Raw genomic sequence first — 17,985 nt, 5'->3', positions numbered from 1 at the left:
AAAAGGGGTTAATGAATTGAAGCTAACAAGAGGAGGGGAAAAAAAAAAAAAAAAAAAAAAGGAAAAAAGAAAAAAAGGCACTACCCAGACTAAGTAGTGCTCAAAGTTTACAAATATCCCAGAACACTGGCAGTACGCCTAATCTTTCAAGGTCAGGTTTTCCAGCACAGAAACTTGAACTACTGATAATGCTCCCTAACGAAGCTCTCTAAGAGCAGAGAGAAAAAGAGATTCGTTCTAAAAGCTAAAAAGCAGTCGTGCCCCACGTTGGGCGCCAAAAATCTGTCACGGAGTTGACCAGATCAATCTGTGTCCGTGACAGGGGCAACAGGCCTCTGCCCTCCCCCCCCACCCCAGTCCCACAAAAAATGGGAAGGAAGGAAGGGAGGAAAAGAGCAGCGCCAACAATCTATGGAGGAAAACTTGTTTTACTATAATATTGGAATACAAAATAACACAGTATAATACAATTTAATTGAAATTGAGATTAATAAATCAGACAAGATGAGAGAGAGAGTTCCCGGGACCGATTCAAACCTGAAAAGCTTGGAACGGCTAGGAAAGCACCCTCCAGCACCCACTGCCAGGCAGCAAGAGAACGCCCCCCCCCCACCCGGAAGGGTCAGATCCCGTGACTGCTGTAATGTACAGGGATAGGTAGCTGGGATTGGGGCAGTGACACTTTAATGCCCCGTACACTACATGATGTTTTGATGTGGAATACTGAAACCATAAAAAACAAAACAAAAACAAAAACATAGAACCATGACAGCAAGCTGTCAGGTTGGAAAGGTTAGGTTGTCCTAACAGGAAAGTAGGTATGTATAAATATATGATCTTTGCAAGGTAGGAGATACACCTACAGAAACTTGTGGCATCAAATTTTGAGTAAGATGTACAGGAGGTGAATACTGTGAAATCATCTTGTATTAAGAAAGCGAACACACCAGTGTTAGCACCAGTTAAGGATGTGTGGCAGCGTATTTGATACCTCTGAGATTCGTACTGTGTAAGCTCAGGAGCCTCAAAAGATGGGACTGTCGCATGGGACAAACTGGCTGACTCCTGGCTGAGGCCTAGAGAAAGTCAGATTTCTAAGAAGACATAGAAGCTTGTGTTTGAGAAGAAATTAACTTTCTATAAGAATTCTTCCATCTGTGGGTGGTTAATAAAAAAAAAAAAAAAAAAAAAAAATTACGATAAAAATGGTGATGAGGGTATGGAGTATGCCAGTATTCTTCTGTGGGCTGCAAAAACAGGAGAGTGGCTTATTAGATTCCTGTTACTGAGAATGAATAAAACTTTCTTTTGGGACTAGCTTTGTTCATGACTAGCAATTCAATATTCTGCTGAGTGAAGTAAGCCTTATCTGCTAGTTTTATTTGCTTCCAAATGAATCTTGTCAACTACTGTAATAACACAGTTCTACTCTTTAATATCTCCTGACTTTATTAAAGCTGGTATCAGTGTAAACAGATAGCTTTATGGAAAAATGAAGTCCTTAAAATGAAGTACTTTGCCTGTAACATATGAGAAGCAACTACTGAAACATGGGAAGATATTAAAGCTGGTAATCTCTTTAATCAATGGAACGTTCCAGTAGTCATCACGAAAAATGAATGTGTGTGATTTCCACACAGTTCAGTAACTTGGAAGAATCTCATTCACATTTTCTCATTCAACAAGTAGTGTAGAAGCTTATGAGGCTCAAGTGGCAGATTGTCTTTCTGCAAACAGGCATTCCTGCACAGAGAAATGAAACTGTCCATGGTTACGAGCTTTGCTTTTACCTCTGGCTTCTTTGGCAGAGGTTTTGGTTGGTTGGTTTTGTTCTTGGGTGGCAGAAATAATTATGTAGCCTGCGCATAGCATACACACCAGGAACTCTACAGTTATGTAAAGAAAACATCTTTTTGATGCAGACAGTTCTGCTATCTTTCACTTAGTATTAATGTGGGTGTTGTGTCCAGGAGTCTCCATCAGAACCAGAACATTGCCATTACATGAATGGTGTAATTAAAAATCAAGCTAGTTGTCTGAGAGCACTGATTTCAGGAGTAGTAGGGACACAGTCAGTTGTGACTGGAGCCTAGTGAGTGTAGGGCTTCACAACTGTGTGTAACTGCAGTCTATAAAAGTTAATGTCACTTGTGCTATGGTAGCTGATAGTGCAAATATGTATGTTACACATTTGCGTTCTAAGTTGCAATTTAATTTATTTACAATCAAGTAAGAAACTAGCTACGATTGTTCCTAAACCTATCACAGTTTGTATGCTTCTGGGTCTCTGTAGTTTGAGTAACAGGCCATTATATTTTGACAAACAGCTTTGACTAAATTCTAGACTTTTGAGATGTTGTGCACTAGTAACCAATTTGCTGTCATGTACAATGGGAATGTGAAAAGTGTCTCATTGGAGTACAGGGGTATCTTTCCCAATCTCTTTAAGTAGTGTAAGAGTGGCACAGACCTTTTGTTTCTCTGTTCCTCAGCTGAGTTCTCTGAAGTCTTTCTTTGCCTCATTCTCAGCTGTCTTGGTCTCTTCAGATTTTAACCTGTCTTTGTTTCCAGAATGTGACTTACTGATTTTTAATAGGCCCATGATTGGATAGACTCTGTTCAGCTTTTGAACAGTTGAAAATGCTTCTGTAGCCAATGGTGAAACTATTTTTCCAATTTTGATCATTAGTCACCTTCTCCTGTGTCATGGAAAATTGCTGTCAGAACTCACCAGTACAGGACAGCAAGTAACCATAGATCATGCTGTTTTTTCTGTCATTGCAAAGCTATGTACAGTCGTTAGGTAGGACTCTAACACTTAAGTGGTTTTAAAGTCAGTTTAGTAGAAAGGTAAAAACCTCTTTTGTTCAGGTCTGCCACGCGTTGAGTCAGTCCTCTGAAATGTCCAAGCAGTAAATCAGAAATACACAGACCTTTTCTCAAGATTCTTCACACTCCTGTGTTTGCCTTCTTGTGCCTGACGTGATTTTATCCAGTTTCTTTATAGCACAGAATGACAGAGGAAGGCATGTTAATGTGCCAGACCTTTACTTTGTATTTGGTGTGGGGTAGTTAGGAAAAAATTGTCAGCTACTTCCTCTGAAAGCCCCTGGTTGTATTTGACTGTATGTGTTTGGTAAGCGATCTTAACTTCTGTTTTTACTTTGCTAATTGCACTGTGTTAATTAGTTGGAAATGAAGCATAGTACTTCATCTCAACAGTTTTCTTCTTTAAGACAAAAACCTGATCAATGTTTTCATTATGCAATTTTTTTTTGTAACACTTGCTTTTAAATTGTCTTGATGTCCTGTCCAAAATTACTAATTATGGGGCATAAATATATTTTTAATCTTTCATTAACACAGTGCTTTCTCAGGTTGGTAAAACTCTTTCAGAGCTGCAGATATAAAGTTGCCTAACTCACTATGAATTAGATACTCTAAAGCAGCTAAAAAACGTTTGGTTTTCACAAATGAGAATGTAAAGATGCAGTATAGGAGCAAAACTTAGGAAATACAGGAATTGGAGCAGAACTGAAAATTCATGGAGCTACAACATGTTCCTGTCCTGGAACTCCAATGGAGATGTGATTATTCTCCGCTGCTCCAGTTTTGTACAAGTAAGGATCTGGGTCCAATCATCTTAGAGTTTCATGAGTGAAGTTACTGTTCATGTCCCAGGACTTTTGGTTTTGTATTTCCAGGCAGAGACCTTGCAGCATAGACTTCTTCTCACATGAGTTGTCCGTGCAATCCAGCCATACCAAATCTAGTCCGGCACTTATCCCTCACAGTTACAGCTGGACATGGGGGCTTGTACTTCAGGTTTTGATATTCTTGAAATTATACAGGAAAGCAAGGAGTTGAGGCCTGTTAAAGAATTGTTTTACAGGGCATAAAAAGATTTGGTTGCCAGATAACAGGTCTTAATATGATGGGTTGAATGACATTCATCTCATGTGCAACTCTGAGGTTGGATTCATTTCAGGCATGAGAGGGTCTCCCTCTCCCCTATCCCCAGCTCTCCCCAGTGTGGCTGCTACTGGATTGGTCCCTAAAAATTGTCATGTGCTCATGAAGCCAAGCAGCAAAGTATTCAAATACTTTCATTTACTACACTCAGTACCTTATACTTGATCTCACCTAGGGTAATTAGTGTGGGATTAATTGGTAAAGGTTGGGAAATCATCCCATTCTTAGAGCTCAGTAGCTTGATATGATGCAAACTTTGCTTGGGATACACAAAGTGCCAGCTTTCAGTAAACTATGCATACTTTTAGCAGAGCTGATAGAAGGACAGAATGTTTTTCAGACACCAACAAGGCTGTCTCTATTGTTGAAGGTATAGGAAAAGCTGAACTGTCTTTGCTCAGAATCTCAGCAAGCTCTTTTTTTTCTTTTAAAGAGGTAGCAGTTCAGTTTGCTTTCAGTGCAGCTATTTAAAGTCCTTTACACAGTAAATGAGCAATATTTAAATGAGCAGCCCTTCTGCTCTTCACTGAAGCTGGGGCAAGAAAGACACTTGATACTTGAGGAAAGTGACAGAAAATAGCTGTTCTTCTTTCATAGCTTTTCATAAAACGGAATATTGTCCGTTAAACAAGATCTGAAATGGTGTTATGGATGTTATTTTTCACATACAAATATTAGGCTTACTCTTAGTGAAACCAATTCTATTAAAGGCTTGTATATTCATCAGTTTGAGTTCCAGAGTGAAACCAGTGCTTAAACTATGTTACAGCACTGTGAGTGCCTCTGTGCCTGCATAGCTATCATTGGAGTTTGTTCAAACTCTGCTGTTAAAAACCTGTCAAACGCTTCTTGGCTTTGAATGTACATTTCAGTGATGCATGCTGTCCTAAAACGGTGGTAATGTTCTTATTTTAAAAGGAACTATTAATAGGAGAAGGAATCTCAGAAGAGAGAGCATTCATGGGTAGTAAACTACTTATCTAAAGCAAAACTTCTGGTCAGCAACCCATTTTAAAGTTCTTTATAGCTCCCAATCTTTTAATTATCTATAAAACATGAAATAATAGTTAGAACATATATTAATTGCCTTATAGGGGCTTTTTTTCTTCTTCCTTCTTCTTCCATACCATCATTTTCCAGATGGGTTTCAGGAATAGGAGGAAAATTTATCAAAACAAACTCATATTACCAAGGAAATTGGGACATGAGAATTTTAAATGCAGGAGATAGCAGGGAGTTTTAACTACTTGGATCTTAGTGAGTGAGATTAATACTTACTATTTGTTAGATTTCTTTTGTTACATCTTTTTTTATAAGTATCTTCTGTTAAAAAAGGGGAAAGGGAACTTGAGAATAAGCACAATGAAGAAGAGAAAGCATACAGTCCTTCAGCCAAAAGCACCTGCTGTTGCTTTCATAGTCTTGACCGTCACATCAGTAATAACTGTTAAAGCTTTCTCTGTTATGCAGACTTTTTCATGAATAAGTTGAACTATTAAGTTTAATAAAACCTTTTCTGTTGTGCCTATCGTTCAGCGGCCAGTGCAGGCTTTTGGACAGACAGCAAAAAGGTCGAAGGTACAGTAGACTTGTGTGCTGGCATGCTGAGGAAGCCCTCCGTGCTTGATATGAAGCCTTGTTACGTTGTGAACAGTGCCTTTAGTTTTGCCCTTTCTTTTCTGGCAATGAAGCTTTGTTTTATTTTGTTGGATTTTTTTGTCTTGCCTAGTTGTCTGCTTCTGTGGTTTGCCTTTATATTTTTGGTGGCTTTTTATTGTTATGGACAGAAATACTTTCCCAAAGATTTAATTTACTTCCCATTAGATGTGCTCTGTTGTGCTTGATAGTGCCTTCAAAACTGTGATTGCTTTGGTATTTTCTTCCTAAAGGAAGTAATTTATTCAAAATATTAAAAATGCTGTTCTCAGCCAGTTTGTTTTACATAACTTGAATGGAAAAAATAACAGCTTGTGGTATCTTTGTAGAACTTTGATAAGCCATAGTTTTTAATTTTACATACTTTCCTTTAGTCAAACACAAAGTTAAAGTTAGTTCGGAGCCTTGCTGTATGTGAAGAGTATCCACCACCTCCTACAGCTGAAATATCACAGGACCTCCAGGTAAAAGTCGCATTACTGAAGTTTCTGAAACAATTTGAAGTAACTTGCTATTCAAAAAAAAGTCTTCTGGGTGCTCTTTAAATATGTAGATACCATATTTAATTTAAAAAAACCAGTACAGCTTTAATAGGGATGGTGATACCTGGTAAAGAATCTGCTGCTTCTGACTCTTCTGAACTCCAGTGACTGGTATCAGGGAACGCAAAGAGGCTTTGCTAGTTCTTTCAGCTTTCTGCATTACAGTGTGCGGTAGCTAATGCTGTGTGCCTTCATTAAGACAGCAGAAAAACTGGTTGATACGCAGCGTAACTTAACAGCTTTCCATTTAGATGATGTAAGCAGTTTTAAATTTTGGTGTTTTGAGTGAATTTATGCATGTTATTAATAATTGCTGGTGGTTCTCTTAATGCATGCCTGAGGTATTGCTGAAGACTAATTTCTTAATATATACTCAAAGAAAATCCTAAACACTGGACAAAATATATAAAATGCTTTGAAGTCCAACTTCTCTGCCTTTACCTGTATCCTTAGAGGCAATGCTATTACCAGTTCTAGTTTAGGTATGGAAGATGGGCACTGAAATGATTTTTGTGCTGCTCTTGTTTTCTCTCCTAACAAAAGTTAAATGATTCTTCATGTCTTCCTCATAAAGCATATTTACTATCTTTCTGTGAAAAGTCTTACTTTCTGTAATAAGCAAAGGGAACCAGTAGGAGCGGGGGAGAATTTGTTGCTGTTGGAGATCCATTCCAGTTTTGGAGAGTGAAAGAATGCGAGAACTCAAACTAATTAAACATCGTAAGAATGAGCCACAAAGTCTCTGTTTAGGTTTTGTTCTTGGAACTGAGAAAAGAGTGTTTTTCCCTTCATAATTCCTTCCATAATGTACTTGAAGAGTTTATTTTACTGGAGGAATTTTGAAACTGGGCCAGCTAATGTAATAAAAAATCGCAATTCTTAGGAACAGCAGTACAGCATGTGGAGTAAGAGATAAAAAGACAACAGAAAAATTGATGCCTTGTACTGTGATTTATAATCCTGTAATGTTTCCTGTAAGGCTACCAACACTGACTAGGAGATCAGATCAGGGTTGAAGCAGTAGGGCTTAGCTGTGTCACTGCATCTTATTCCAGGAGAAGAGAATCCTCATTTGATGAGCTGTTCATCCACAGCATATTTCAAATGTAAGTCATCAGGATTGTTTTAGAACTCTTGCATTATATGACACCCTATATTTAATGCTTTAAAATCACGGGCTCTCATAGAAAGCATTTTCTGCAAGTGACATTTATTGCAGTGCCTTGTGGGAATCTCTCCTTAGCACTCTGCAATACCTGCAGCTTATTTTACCTTTGTAATACACTGATTCTTTATTCTTTTGCCATTCTTTGTCTAAGTTTAGCTGCTGGGGTTGTTCTGATTCTGTACACTGATATATGAAGTACGAATACTAGTTCAGAATGATTAATTTTGGCTCTTAATAAGACTAAGCTGGTTTTGTGTCCCTGATACTGATATAGGTAATGAGCAAATAGAACTTTTGTAACAGAATGGAACAACCCAAAGTGGGAAAAATGAAAACAAAAGGTGACAACAAACAGTCTGTAGTGATGGTTTAAATTGATTCGTGTAAATTCAGATCAAGCTGATTTTAGAGAGTGCCGATGAAAGTTGAGAACCCAGAATGTAGATCCTTTGAGTAACTGCTCTGTAATGCTTCTTGACTCTTATCTCTTTATTCAAGTGTATTAAGCTGGAGAAATTTTTCAGATTTTGATGGGTTTGGTTTGGGGTTGGTTTTTTTTTTTTTAAGTCAAAATTTGCTGATAATTCATGCTGCTGCAATGAGGATTTGAGATTGGAAAGTCATTTGCTTTACAATAAAGAGCCTGTGAAATCAGTATACTGACAGAGGCCAGCTATCACTATAGTGGAATTAAATGAAAATTCTAAGGAACAGAAGATAAAATATTTTTCAGTGGCTTTCCCATGAAGTAGGTCATGCTTAATTAGGTGCTACAGGTTTTGAAGCATGAAATCACAAGAAAATGCCCTTTGGTACACAGTTCATTGTCACACTTTGAAGTAGAATTGGTGGCAGTGGAATTGGCTGTTCAGACGGCTCTCCTTGTTTAGCTCTTGTTGCAGAAAGGAGCATAAAAATGATTACTTACTCTGAAATCCTTTGACTGAACTACTGCTATATGATATATATTTTTTTAACTTTGCCTATATACTCTAAACCTATCCAATCAATATTTTAATGAGAGAAAGTGAGACTATGAAAAATCTTAATTTACTTAATTTTGCAGTGTACTGTTGTAAAATGGAGACTAACATGTTGTTGGTACATCTGAGGCACAATTAATCTCTTCATCTGACAATCACCATGCTTTTTTTAAAGTAGCAGCTGCATAGCTGCTGGGTGAACAGTCACTGTTAACTTTGTAGTGACAAATAATTTGTGTTGTTGGAGGTTGTGCAAAGAGGTGTTTGCATGTGAAACAGTCTTTAGCCTTGATAAGTTGTGATTATGTTTGCAGGATGGAAGAGTGGTAGGCAAATAGTTGTGGGGCAGCTCTGTGAGCTGGGCTGGGAAGAATTGGGTCTTCTACAATGGGATGGGTGGCAGCATAAACTCAGTTATCTCTGGGGAAGCGAAGCAGATGTTTGAGAAGCTTCCAGGTAAAAGGAATGGCACGGTGCTATTACAGGTCAGGATCAGTGGTCCACCTCTTGGGACCACTCCAATAAAGAATTTGTCTCCATTTCTCATCTTACTGTGTTTTTGCTGTCTGAGACATGATAGTCCTTCATTAGTAGTTTAGCTAAAGACAAGAAGAGGCACAAAGAACAAGATGTTGTTTGTTCAATAGTTAGGGAACTGTTATGTCACAAAAGGAAAGCTCTATTTTGCTTTATCTGGGAAACAGGTTTCATGATAGTTCCCCTATATTGTATAGAAACATGGGTTTCTGAGATGACTGCACACAAAGCTACTTTGTCAGGATACACAAAAGGAATTGAGGCCTTGATTGCATTAAGATTTGCAAATTCAGCCTGGGTATTTTCTACTCTAAATATTTATCTTTGTGTGTGTGAATCTGGTAATGCTGGTCTGTCGTAGAGATTGAAGCATTTGTTTTATTCTGTAATGGAGGGGGAAATGTAGACGATGGACACACTGCATAAAAACACAGTATATAAAATTTGTCTGAAAACTGGAATATTTTCTTTATATCTCGAGATACTTTAGATTCACTTTGATACCATTCAGAGCCAGGAAATATGTCAAAATTCTAAAATATATATTAATTTCTATGTCTTCTCAATAGTTTTTGATTTGCTAGTAAGTAACTTCATGTTGTTTGGCTAGAGTATATGTGTGAGCAGAAAGAAAATGAAGACAGTTACTTTCCTTGTTACTACTTAATTTTTGCAGGTGACATAGTGGAGAAAGTTCTGCTGCAGATGCACGTTGTTTGAAATAATTTTCATGATGACTGGCTTTTACTTTTGACAGGAGAAAATTCAAATCCAGTTGTCACAGTGTTGTGAAAAAGAAGAAAAGCCTGCAAAAGATGAAACAGAAAAGGAGAAGTCCAGTGATAAATTGCACAGAAAAATGTTATCAAGAGGTTTGCTATCTGTCATTCTGCTTTTAATTTGTATTTTTAATCACTTTTCAGAATTTATTAATGATCTTGTCTGACTTTGATGGGAAGTCTTATGGAAGAGTTTTTTAAATGTAAAAAAAGACATTGCTTTCTTATGACTGAAAGTGTTTCTTCAGCGTTCCACTGTCTAAGAATGCTCTGTTTGCATGAACCACAAGGGATTGTTGCACATGTTGATGATTAATATTTCATTGTCTCTTGTTCACCTGACTATATGGTCATTCACACTCATACTTTTGGTAGCATCTAGACTATAAAAATCCTTTGGAGTACGGATTGAACTTGATAAGTTAGAATGACAAGTATGATGCATGCATGTTAATATTCCTGCAGTCTGGATTGAAGGCCTATTCTACTTGGAACAGAACTGCAGAAATTGATCATCACTGTCTCTGTCCATGCTATCTTTTGCCATGTTCATTGTATGTAAGTTGGAAATTCACCGAGCAGCTCTTGGTTTAAATAAAGGAGACAGAAGTCATATCTAGGAATCTTGTATCAACCAGTATGTAGGAAATATCTTTAAACCTAGTAATCCTTTTCATGAGACTGCTAGCACTTGTCTGTCCTGTCTCTTTCTCAATTCCACGAGGCCTTCTTCATGTGACGTTTCTGTACATCTTGTCCCAGCTGGCAACCAGGCATTCACGAAACAAAAAGCACCAGGGTGCAGAACTTGGCTGCATTTATAAATGTCAGTCTTCAAAATGATGCTTTAAGAAACAAATGCGTTGTGTTAGAGCCATCTTGCTCAACCTCTGTATGTGTGCCCACCTTCTAAAAATTAAAACTAAAAAATTGTGCTGTTGTTTCCTTTTGTTTCCTTTTTTTTTTAAAAAAAAAAAAAAGGCCTGCTTATATTCTGTGTCCGATGAATTTTGTGCTCCTTAGTGCAGTAGTCCCCTCCCCTGTTGCTAGTAGAAGCTAATTTGCCAGGACTGTGCTCCATTCTAAGCTAAGCACAAAAAGGCTTAAAACAGCAAGGGCTGAGGCACCTAAGTTTGAGCTGTGCCCACCTTGGGCATAGGCTGACACTTACGTAGTTCTTGAAAGAAATCTAGTTCCAACATTATTAAGCCATCTGTAGCTTATAAATCTGAGATCTGTAACTCTGGAATGTGCTGGTGAAAGGGAAGGTTTGTTGTTAAAGTATTTCAGTGACACAAATTGTTATTAGGAAATAGTTTATTCTTGTTCTGAGACCAGTACAAGACAGAAGGCTGTAGGAAATTCCTGAAAGTGATGTTGTGGAAAGCAAGACCAATAAAATGAAGGTTCTTAATACTACAGAATAACAATAGTGAAGGCTAAAGTGTAACATACTGAATTACAGTATTTCTTTGGGCAACATCCAGTCTTTGTGTATACGAGCTACTGGTCCGTGAAAGTGTATACAGCAGTGTGGTATGGTATGTTGGAGAAAACTTGGAGGGTGGATGGAAATGAGATGAGTGAAGATGATAAAATACCCCTTCAAAATGTAAGCAGTTTGTTAATAAGACTGACAGAGTTACTGAAGCTTTTGCCTCTTGTGCTGTGCTTGAATTGGAGAATTGAGAGAAACAGGGTTTTTCAGCTTGTGGGGTTTTTTTTTTCCTTCAAACCTTTTCTCTGGAAATTGCAAGTGTTGCAACATGTCTACTAGTTAAACAGTATTGATCCATAAAGACAATGCTCATCAATAATTAGGAAAAAGATAGGTTTGGTGGTTTTTTGTTTATTGTTTTTTTCAAAATGTAATTCTGCTTTCTTCCACCCTACTTTTAGATTCCAGCCAAGAGTACACAGATTCCACTGGTATAGATCTTCATGAATTTTTAGTAAATACATTAAAAAACAATCCCAGGTAAGCATTAGCAAAATCAACTTGCAGTTTTTCTGTCTTTGGCGTAGCACCATGTTTTGTTGGTGTGTGTTTGTTTTGGTTTTCATTATTATTATCATTATTTTATTTTCTTCCTCTTAAATGTTTACCATTACATCAGTTATTTAGGATGAGATTCTGTTGTGAAAACTATCTGAAACACCAATCTACTGTAGTCTGTGTGTTATATGAACACAGGCTCAGGACCCTGACCTGTTGTAAATGCTTTTCCTGTTTAATGAGCAAATAATGAGTTCTGTCTGTGTGCAGCTCTATCTGAAGAGACTCTAATACTCTTTAAAATCTGTACTCAGTTAGCATCTTCTTGTTAGATTCCAGATTGCCTTCTTTCACTTTAACCTGTCTTGTACTGAATTTATAGACAGCTTCTTTTACTATGTAGTATATAAATCATAGGCATATGTATCTTCAATCTACACATCAGAAACCAAATCTGACCTAATCCAAGTCCATCATTTGTTAGGAAAAGTTGGTGTGATTCTGTTGCTTTGAAATTTGCAGTACACTGTCTGTCTGGTTTGTTCTTTCCCTCAACAGTTTAATACTAGATCTGTGGCGTAACATACAAGGCAAGAAATGAGCTTAGTGGAATTGTGCTGCTCTTGTGAAAGATATTCCTGTTATTTGTTAGTTGATCAGATTATAGTTATGATTTACAGTGTGATAATATATGGGTAGTCCATGTTATTGGAGGAGTCGGGGAGAGAACAGAAAAGAGAAGATTATCATAATGGACCAACACATTTTGCCCTATATAGAAGACATTAGAAAAATTAGAATGCATTGGCCTCAGAAGTCTCTTACTTCAGCCCTACTGGAAGTCATAAATCATCCTAGTGAAAACAAGAAGTTTATAGGCAAAGGCCTGCTGGGGGTTTACCTGCTATCATATCAACTGATGTGTGCAAACAGTGACCTTTTGACAGTTAGTTTCATTATATGCTAATGAGATATTGAAATTGGCATATACATTTTTAAGATTATTTTATGGTGTTTCAGCTGATACTCATTTCAGTCATCTTCACTTTTAGTTTTTTATATTCTCTTAACATCTTACCACATTGCAGTGTGTGCCAGCTTTTAACTACTCAGCTGTAAGTATGTTGCAGGAATGCCTTCTGTTACCAGCACCTACTCAATCTGTTTCTCTGTGATCCTGTGATTCACAATTCAGGGGGCAGTTGAGGTCTCTACAAATCTTGCTGCCCGTGCTGACCAACAAGAACCAACCCAGTCACTCTTTCCCCTTTTGAGCCTTCTTGATGACTGTACTTTCTGTTGATAGTACCAGGAAGAGATTACTTGCAGGCTTTTTGTACTGTGATTTCTGAGATGAGAACAGTGGGGGGTTCAATAAAATATGGCTTAGTGGAAAATGAGTACTTTCTCCAAAAAATAAATAAATACTGTATTAGACACTTAATGGTCCTGTTTATAGTCTTCCATCATTCCTTGATCATAGATACTATCTGTGTATTCTTAAGATGAATACAGTTGGAGTTATTGGAGTGTCTCATATGTGAGTTGCTGTGTTTTTATTTTCAGGGACAGAATGATGCTGCTGAAATTAGAACAGGAAATTTTAGATTTCATTGGTAATAATGAGTAAGTACTGTACTCTTATAGGAAAAAAAAATTCAAGACTGTTCCTGTTTATTTAATAAAGCTACTATTCCTTTCTTCCAGAGCTCCAAGAAAAAAGTTTCCCCCAATGACATCTTATCATAGAATGCTGTTGCACAGGGTAGCTGCTTACTTTGGATTAGAGCACAACGTGGACCAGAGTGGGAAGTCAGTCATAGTAAATAAAACTAGCAATACAAGAATGTAAGTGTAAAAGTCTTGGAAAAACTTTATGGTACATACATTTAACTCTTGAGATATAACGATGCTGCATCTGCAGCATAGGGGTTTGTCTGTTCATTAGGTAACATGCAGCAAGGAGAGGTGTTCTGGGTGTTACGTAATAGTGTGATCTGTTGCATGTTTAAAGATTTAGCAATGAACAAGTATGCTGTTTCCATAAAATATGAACTTACATCTACTATTATCTTTATATGATATCTTATTATTATCATGATTATCTTATTATGTTTAAAGATTGATACCAGCTTCAAGTACCTGCTTTTGTTCGGATCAAAGCAGGACCAGCCCTTATCTTACCACAGCTGTGTTCAGATAGGGTGAACAGAGGGGAAAAGACTTACTGAGCTTTGATTTTTGTACTGTAAAAATCTACTGCAAAAATTCAGGCTTTGAAATCTGTTGCTGGAATAACGCTGCCTGCAAATCTCACAACCTCACAAAGTAAATGTAACGAGAAGGGCAAACAGTGGAAGTGTCAACCAGGTTAACAACTCTGCACATTACTTTATTGTGATGGCTGGGGAGTTCTTGAAGAAAACTTACAAAATGCTAGCATTGGAATCAGAGCATCTCCAAATTCCACGTGTAGTTGACACTTCTGTTCTCAGGACCCAGCTATTCTGTATTCTGCACTTGCTCTGTCTCCTCCTTCTGTCACTACAGAAAGATGAAGGGGTAATGTGTTGACTATATCTAAGTTTTGTGTACCTAGTTTCTAGCTTTAACTTAATAAATTTGCATGACACTTTTTTTCTTGAAGTACTCTGATATGAGCATGAAGATAGGAGTTCACAGCTCCTGCATCGTCATCATAGACTCTCTGCAGCTTTGAAGGAATAAAATCTTATTATCCATCCTAATTTAAGAGTCAGCAGAACTGAAACAACATACCATACTGAAATTTTACTTTAGCAGATAGCTTCCCTATCAGAATTAATTATTAGAAAATTATATAGGGCCTAAATATATGTTAGATAAACTTCAGTCTTTTTGTATTTGTTTTTGGTTTGGCTCTACATACTTTATCAGAAATTAATTACAAAGGCATACATTTCAAATCTGTTGTCTTTGCATCTACCGGCATGCCTAGGCTGAAGCTTCACACATACAAGTGTGGAATAAGAACTTTTGAAGTATGATTTCTTGTTGTTATTTTTTAATTTATTATTATTGCTTTTTTTTTTTTTTTAACTGGCCTCTGGAAGCCCCATGTAGGTGTAGTTACTAATTAGCAGGCATTTCATCCAACCTGCAGACAAGAAGAGTCTTAATGTTTTCAGTATTCTTATTTTAAATCACTTCAGATATAAAATAAGAATTTAGAAAGAAAACCTTGGAGATCTGCTCCATGTTGAATAAAATCAAACTTACCTTTTCCTCATAGGCAGATTCCCGGCTCCAGCGCCGATCAGTGATGTTACTGACATCAACAACCCAGTGCATACTGGGACGTCTCAGTGGAGTGGGAAGTTGGTGATTGCAGGGCAGTAAATTCAGGGACCTTAAAAAGAAAGAGGTAAGACAGTCTAAAGGTTCTCTGAAATGCCTGCTAATTATATTTGGGCATCCAGTAACTAACAGTTAGGCTTGACTGTTTTACAGAAAAAGATCTCCTGATTTTATATAAATGCCCTGAGTAACAAGTAAAGATACAGAGAAGAGTACATATACATTTTTCCTTTCAATAGGCAAATTCTTCCTGATTGTCTGAGAAAATCTTACTGTAGTAGTAGCAGTTTCATTGTCTAGGTAGTTGGTATCCATTTTTTATTCAAGAAAGAAAAAAGTTTGCAAAATATTTCACTTCCTCTCACAAAGTAGATAAAGTACCAAAGAATATATACTGTTTCTTCCTCTCACTTTGATCTCATGAAGCTCTTGCTTGCCTGCACTGTTGTGTCATTTTTCTTCTCTTGTTTATTTCTACTTAATTATGTTTTAGAAGCTTGTAAGTGTCAATGCTTTCTCCTCTCTCTATATCTCCTTATCATACATTTTCCCTTCAAATGAACTCTGAGGTATATTACAGCTCTAGCAGAAAGCACCTATCTTCACTTCCGTGCATGCCCAATACCCATTGCATGGCACCTGTGTGGATTCAAGAGCACTTCACATGCCCTTGGGGAAGAGGTTGCTTCCCACCTTAGTTGGAAACCGAAGCAAATGCTTTGAAGGAGGAAGCGATTTTGAGAGCAGGTTTGTCATGCATCAGGAACAGGAGTTGCCAGGTGTACACAGCAGTACACGTTTTTGATATTTTTCCCATTGCCCAGGCAGCCACAATCTGTCATATCTGTTAGACTATGAAATATATTGTACACATCACTTATGTTAGACTATTAAATATATTGTACACATTTCAGTTGGTTCCACGTGCATAATGTATTTTACAAGTCCATAAACTTTTCTTTTTAACAACTTTTCATAGACCTGACCAAAAGTTTTGTGAGCATATAAAGGATGAGAAGAGTGATGACTTTCAGAAGCGGTACATCCTTAAAAGAGATAACTCTAGTTTAGACAGAGATGACAACCAGGTGAATAAATATTACTTTCCACTTCTGTTTGTTGTATTGGCCGATGTATCTGTACTACTTTCATGTGTAAGTTGACACTTTATCACTTAATTTAGATGAGAATACGATTAAAAGATGACAGAAGAAGTAAATCCATAGAAGAACGTGAAGAAGAGTATCAGAGAGCTAGAGAGAGGATATTTGCACAAGACGTACGTATCAAAGGAAAGCATGCTGTCTTTTGTGTGAACACTTCACGGACATGTGTGTGCTCGTTAAGAGACGTTTCTTTTCAGGAAGCTTTCTATATCAGAAGAGTACTGAGCAGATCACCATTAGTGTGGCTTGAAGTCAATTTTTAAATGATACTGCAGTTTCTGGGAAGTTATTGATTTTTCTCTTGTTGTTACTGCATGAAGCCCACAGTAACATCAAGAACATTTTTATATATTCTTTAGCATTACTGCTTTCAATGCATTATTTTGCTTCTTAATGAAACTTAGGTTTGATTTTTGGTACTGTAGACATTACAAGTGTTACTAAGAGCAATAATTATCATTTTCATTTGTGTGCTCTTAGACATAGGTGAGAAAAACCTATTTATTTCAAATGCATCTTATGACCAGTAAAAATAAAAGAATTTGAATTTCCACATGTGCTAAATGAGTCAGAAGTCTGGACGTCTGGTCTCTTGAGTGGGATGAAAATTCTGCCGCTCTAGTTTAATTAATAGGTTTGTGGTGTTAATGATAGTATGTGAGCCATACAAATCCATTAACTTGTTCCAGAGCATCATATAGTGCCACTTAGTAAATTGTTGTTCAGCCTTGCATTTTTTCAAGTAGAGTTTCTGTTTCATTCAATATTATTAGAAGTAAATGTTGTCTTGCAAAGTTGATTCCATTAACCAGGTTTTCTGCCATTTATCTGTAGCTCTCACACATTCGTAATATTCTTATTCTATAGGTGTAATGAGCTCTGAGAGGCTAATTTGCTGTATCCATGTTTTCCAAAAATCATTTTGTTCACCCTAGTTGCAAGCAAAAAGTGGGGAGTCTTAATTACCCTTTTCTTTTTGCATACCATGTATCATACCCTTAGAAAGCTTTGTACCAGAAGTTAGAAGTCCTTGTTGAGGACAATATAATTAAAGTTGTTAATAGCCCTTTTTGCTTTTTACTGTATGTGTGCCTATATCTGATGAATTCAGTACAGTTATTGCAGTAGCCAGTGTTATTACTATACACTTTCAAGCAGAGGATAAGGCAACCAAGATCTTGCTAACAGACCTGCAAAGTCACATCAGCTGGATGTTGCATGGAGGAAAGGCCTAATTCAAGGAATTGCAGCTTCAGAGAAAATGCTGATATAAATGAATTGATCAGCCCTATTCTACAGTTAAAGTTAACTTCCTACAGATAGGCCTTTTTGTACTGGCTCTTCTTCTCCCCCCATAACATGGGAATTATTCACCAAAGAGGTTACGTTTTCATGGCAGTTTTATATAAAAAACAGGCAGTTTTATATATGAAGAAAGCTATCAAGTTCATAGCTAACAGAAAATACTTCAAATTGCAATTTGTTTTGTTACTGTGCCATAATAGGGGCTTGATGCCATTAATGCTTATTTCTACACTTTTTTTTGCCACTCAGTCCCTGTGTTCCCAAGAGAATTATTTCACCGATAAAAGGTAAGTAAATTTGCATTTCAACTCTGTCTCACTTTTCTATTTTCTTAATAAATATTAAGCTATCTTATTAAAATGCCAACAGAATCCAGGAGGAAGAAACTAATAGTACACAACAAAGACGACAGATATTTAGGTATTTGATGCATTCTCTAAAAAAATATATATATATATCCCCAAGTATTCTGCATGCGTTTCACCTTTTTCTTTTCTTCTTTTCCTTTATTTTGCAATTGATGCTTGTGCTAAACTTTTAGTTTA

At 37.0% G+C, this 17,985-nt stretch overlaps 1 protein-coding gene across 2 annotated transcripts in view; it reads left to right on the top strand.

Annotated features, from left to right (window-relative positions):
* R3HDM1 (R3H domain containing 1) overlaps positions 1-17,985 on the top strand; it is a gene marked incomplete at both ends in the record, with an annotated part of 48,495 nt that overhangs the window by 7,694 nt on the left and 22,816 nt on the right. Inside the window, 10 exons of one of the 2 annotated variants that reach the window (XM_079538809.1) lie at positions 5,509-5,550; positions 6,003-6,092; positions 9,616-9,730; positions 11,537-11,615; positions 13,200-13,259; positions 13,341-13,481; positions 15,949-16,057; positions 16,153-16,248; positions 17,690-17,727; positions 17,810-17,860. In XM_079538809.1, coding sequence (XP_079394935.1) covers positions 5,509-5,550; positions 6,003-6,092; positions 9,616-9,730; positions 11,537-11,615; positions 13,200-13,259; positions 13,341-13,481; positions 15,949-16,057; positions 16,153-16,248; positions 17,690-17,727; positions 17,810-17,860 — 821 coding nt within the window. The remainder of the gene's footprint in view (positions 1-5,508; positions 5,551-6,002; positions 6,093-9,615; positions 9,731-11,536; positions 11,616-13,199; positions 13,260-13,340; positions 13,482-15,948; positions 16,058-16,152; positions 16,249-17,689; positions 17,728-17,809; positions 17,861-17,985) is intronic. The other variant, XM_079538810.1, reaches the window with a different exon arrangement.

This window comes from Tetrao urogallus (genome assembly GCF_951394365.1).
Source record: "Tetrao urogallus genome assembly, chromosome: 8".
Lineage (NCBI taxonomy): Eukaryota > Metazoa > Chordata > Aves > Galliformes > Phasianidae > Tetrao > Tetrao urogallus.
The sequence above is the reverse complement of the archived record's forward strand: the minus strand, read 5'-3'. Positions and strand labels throughout refer to the sequence as shown.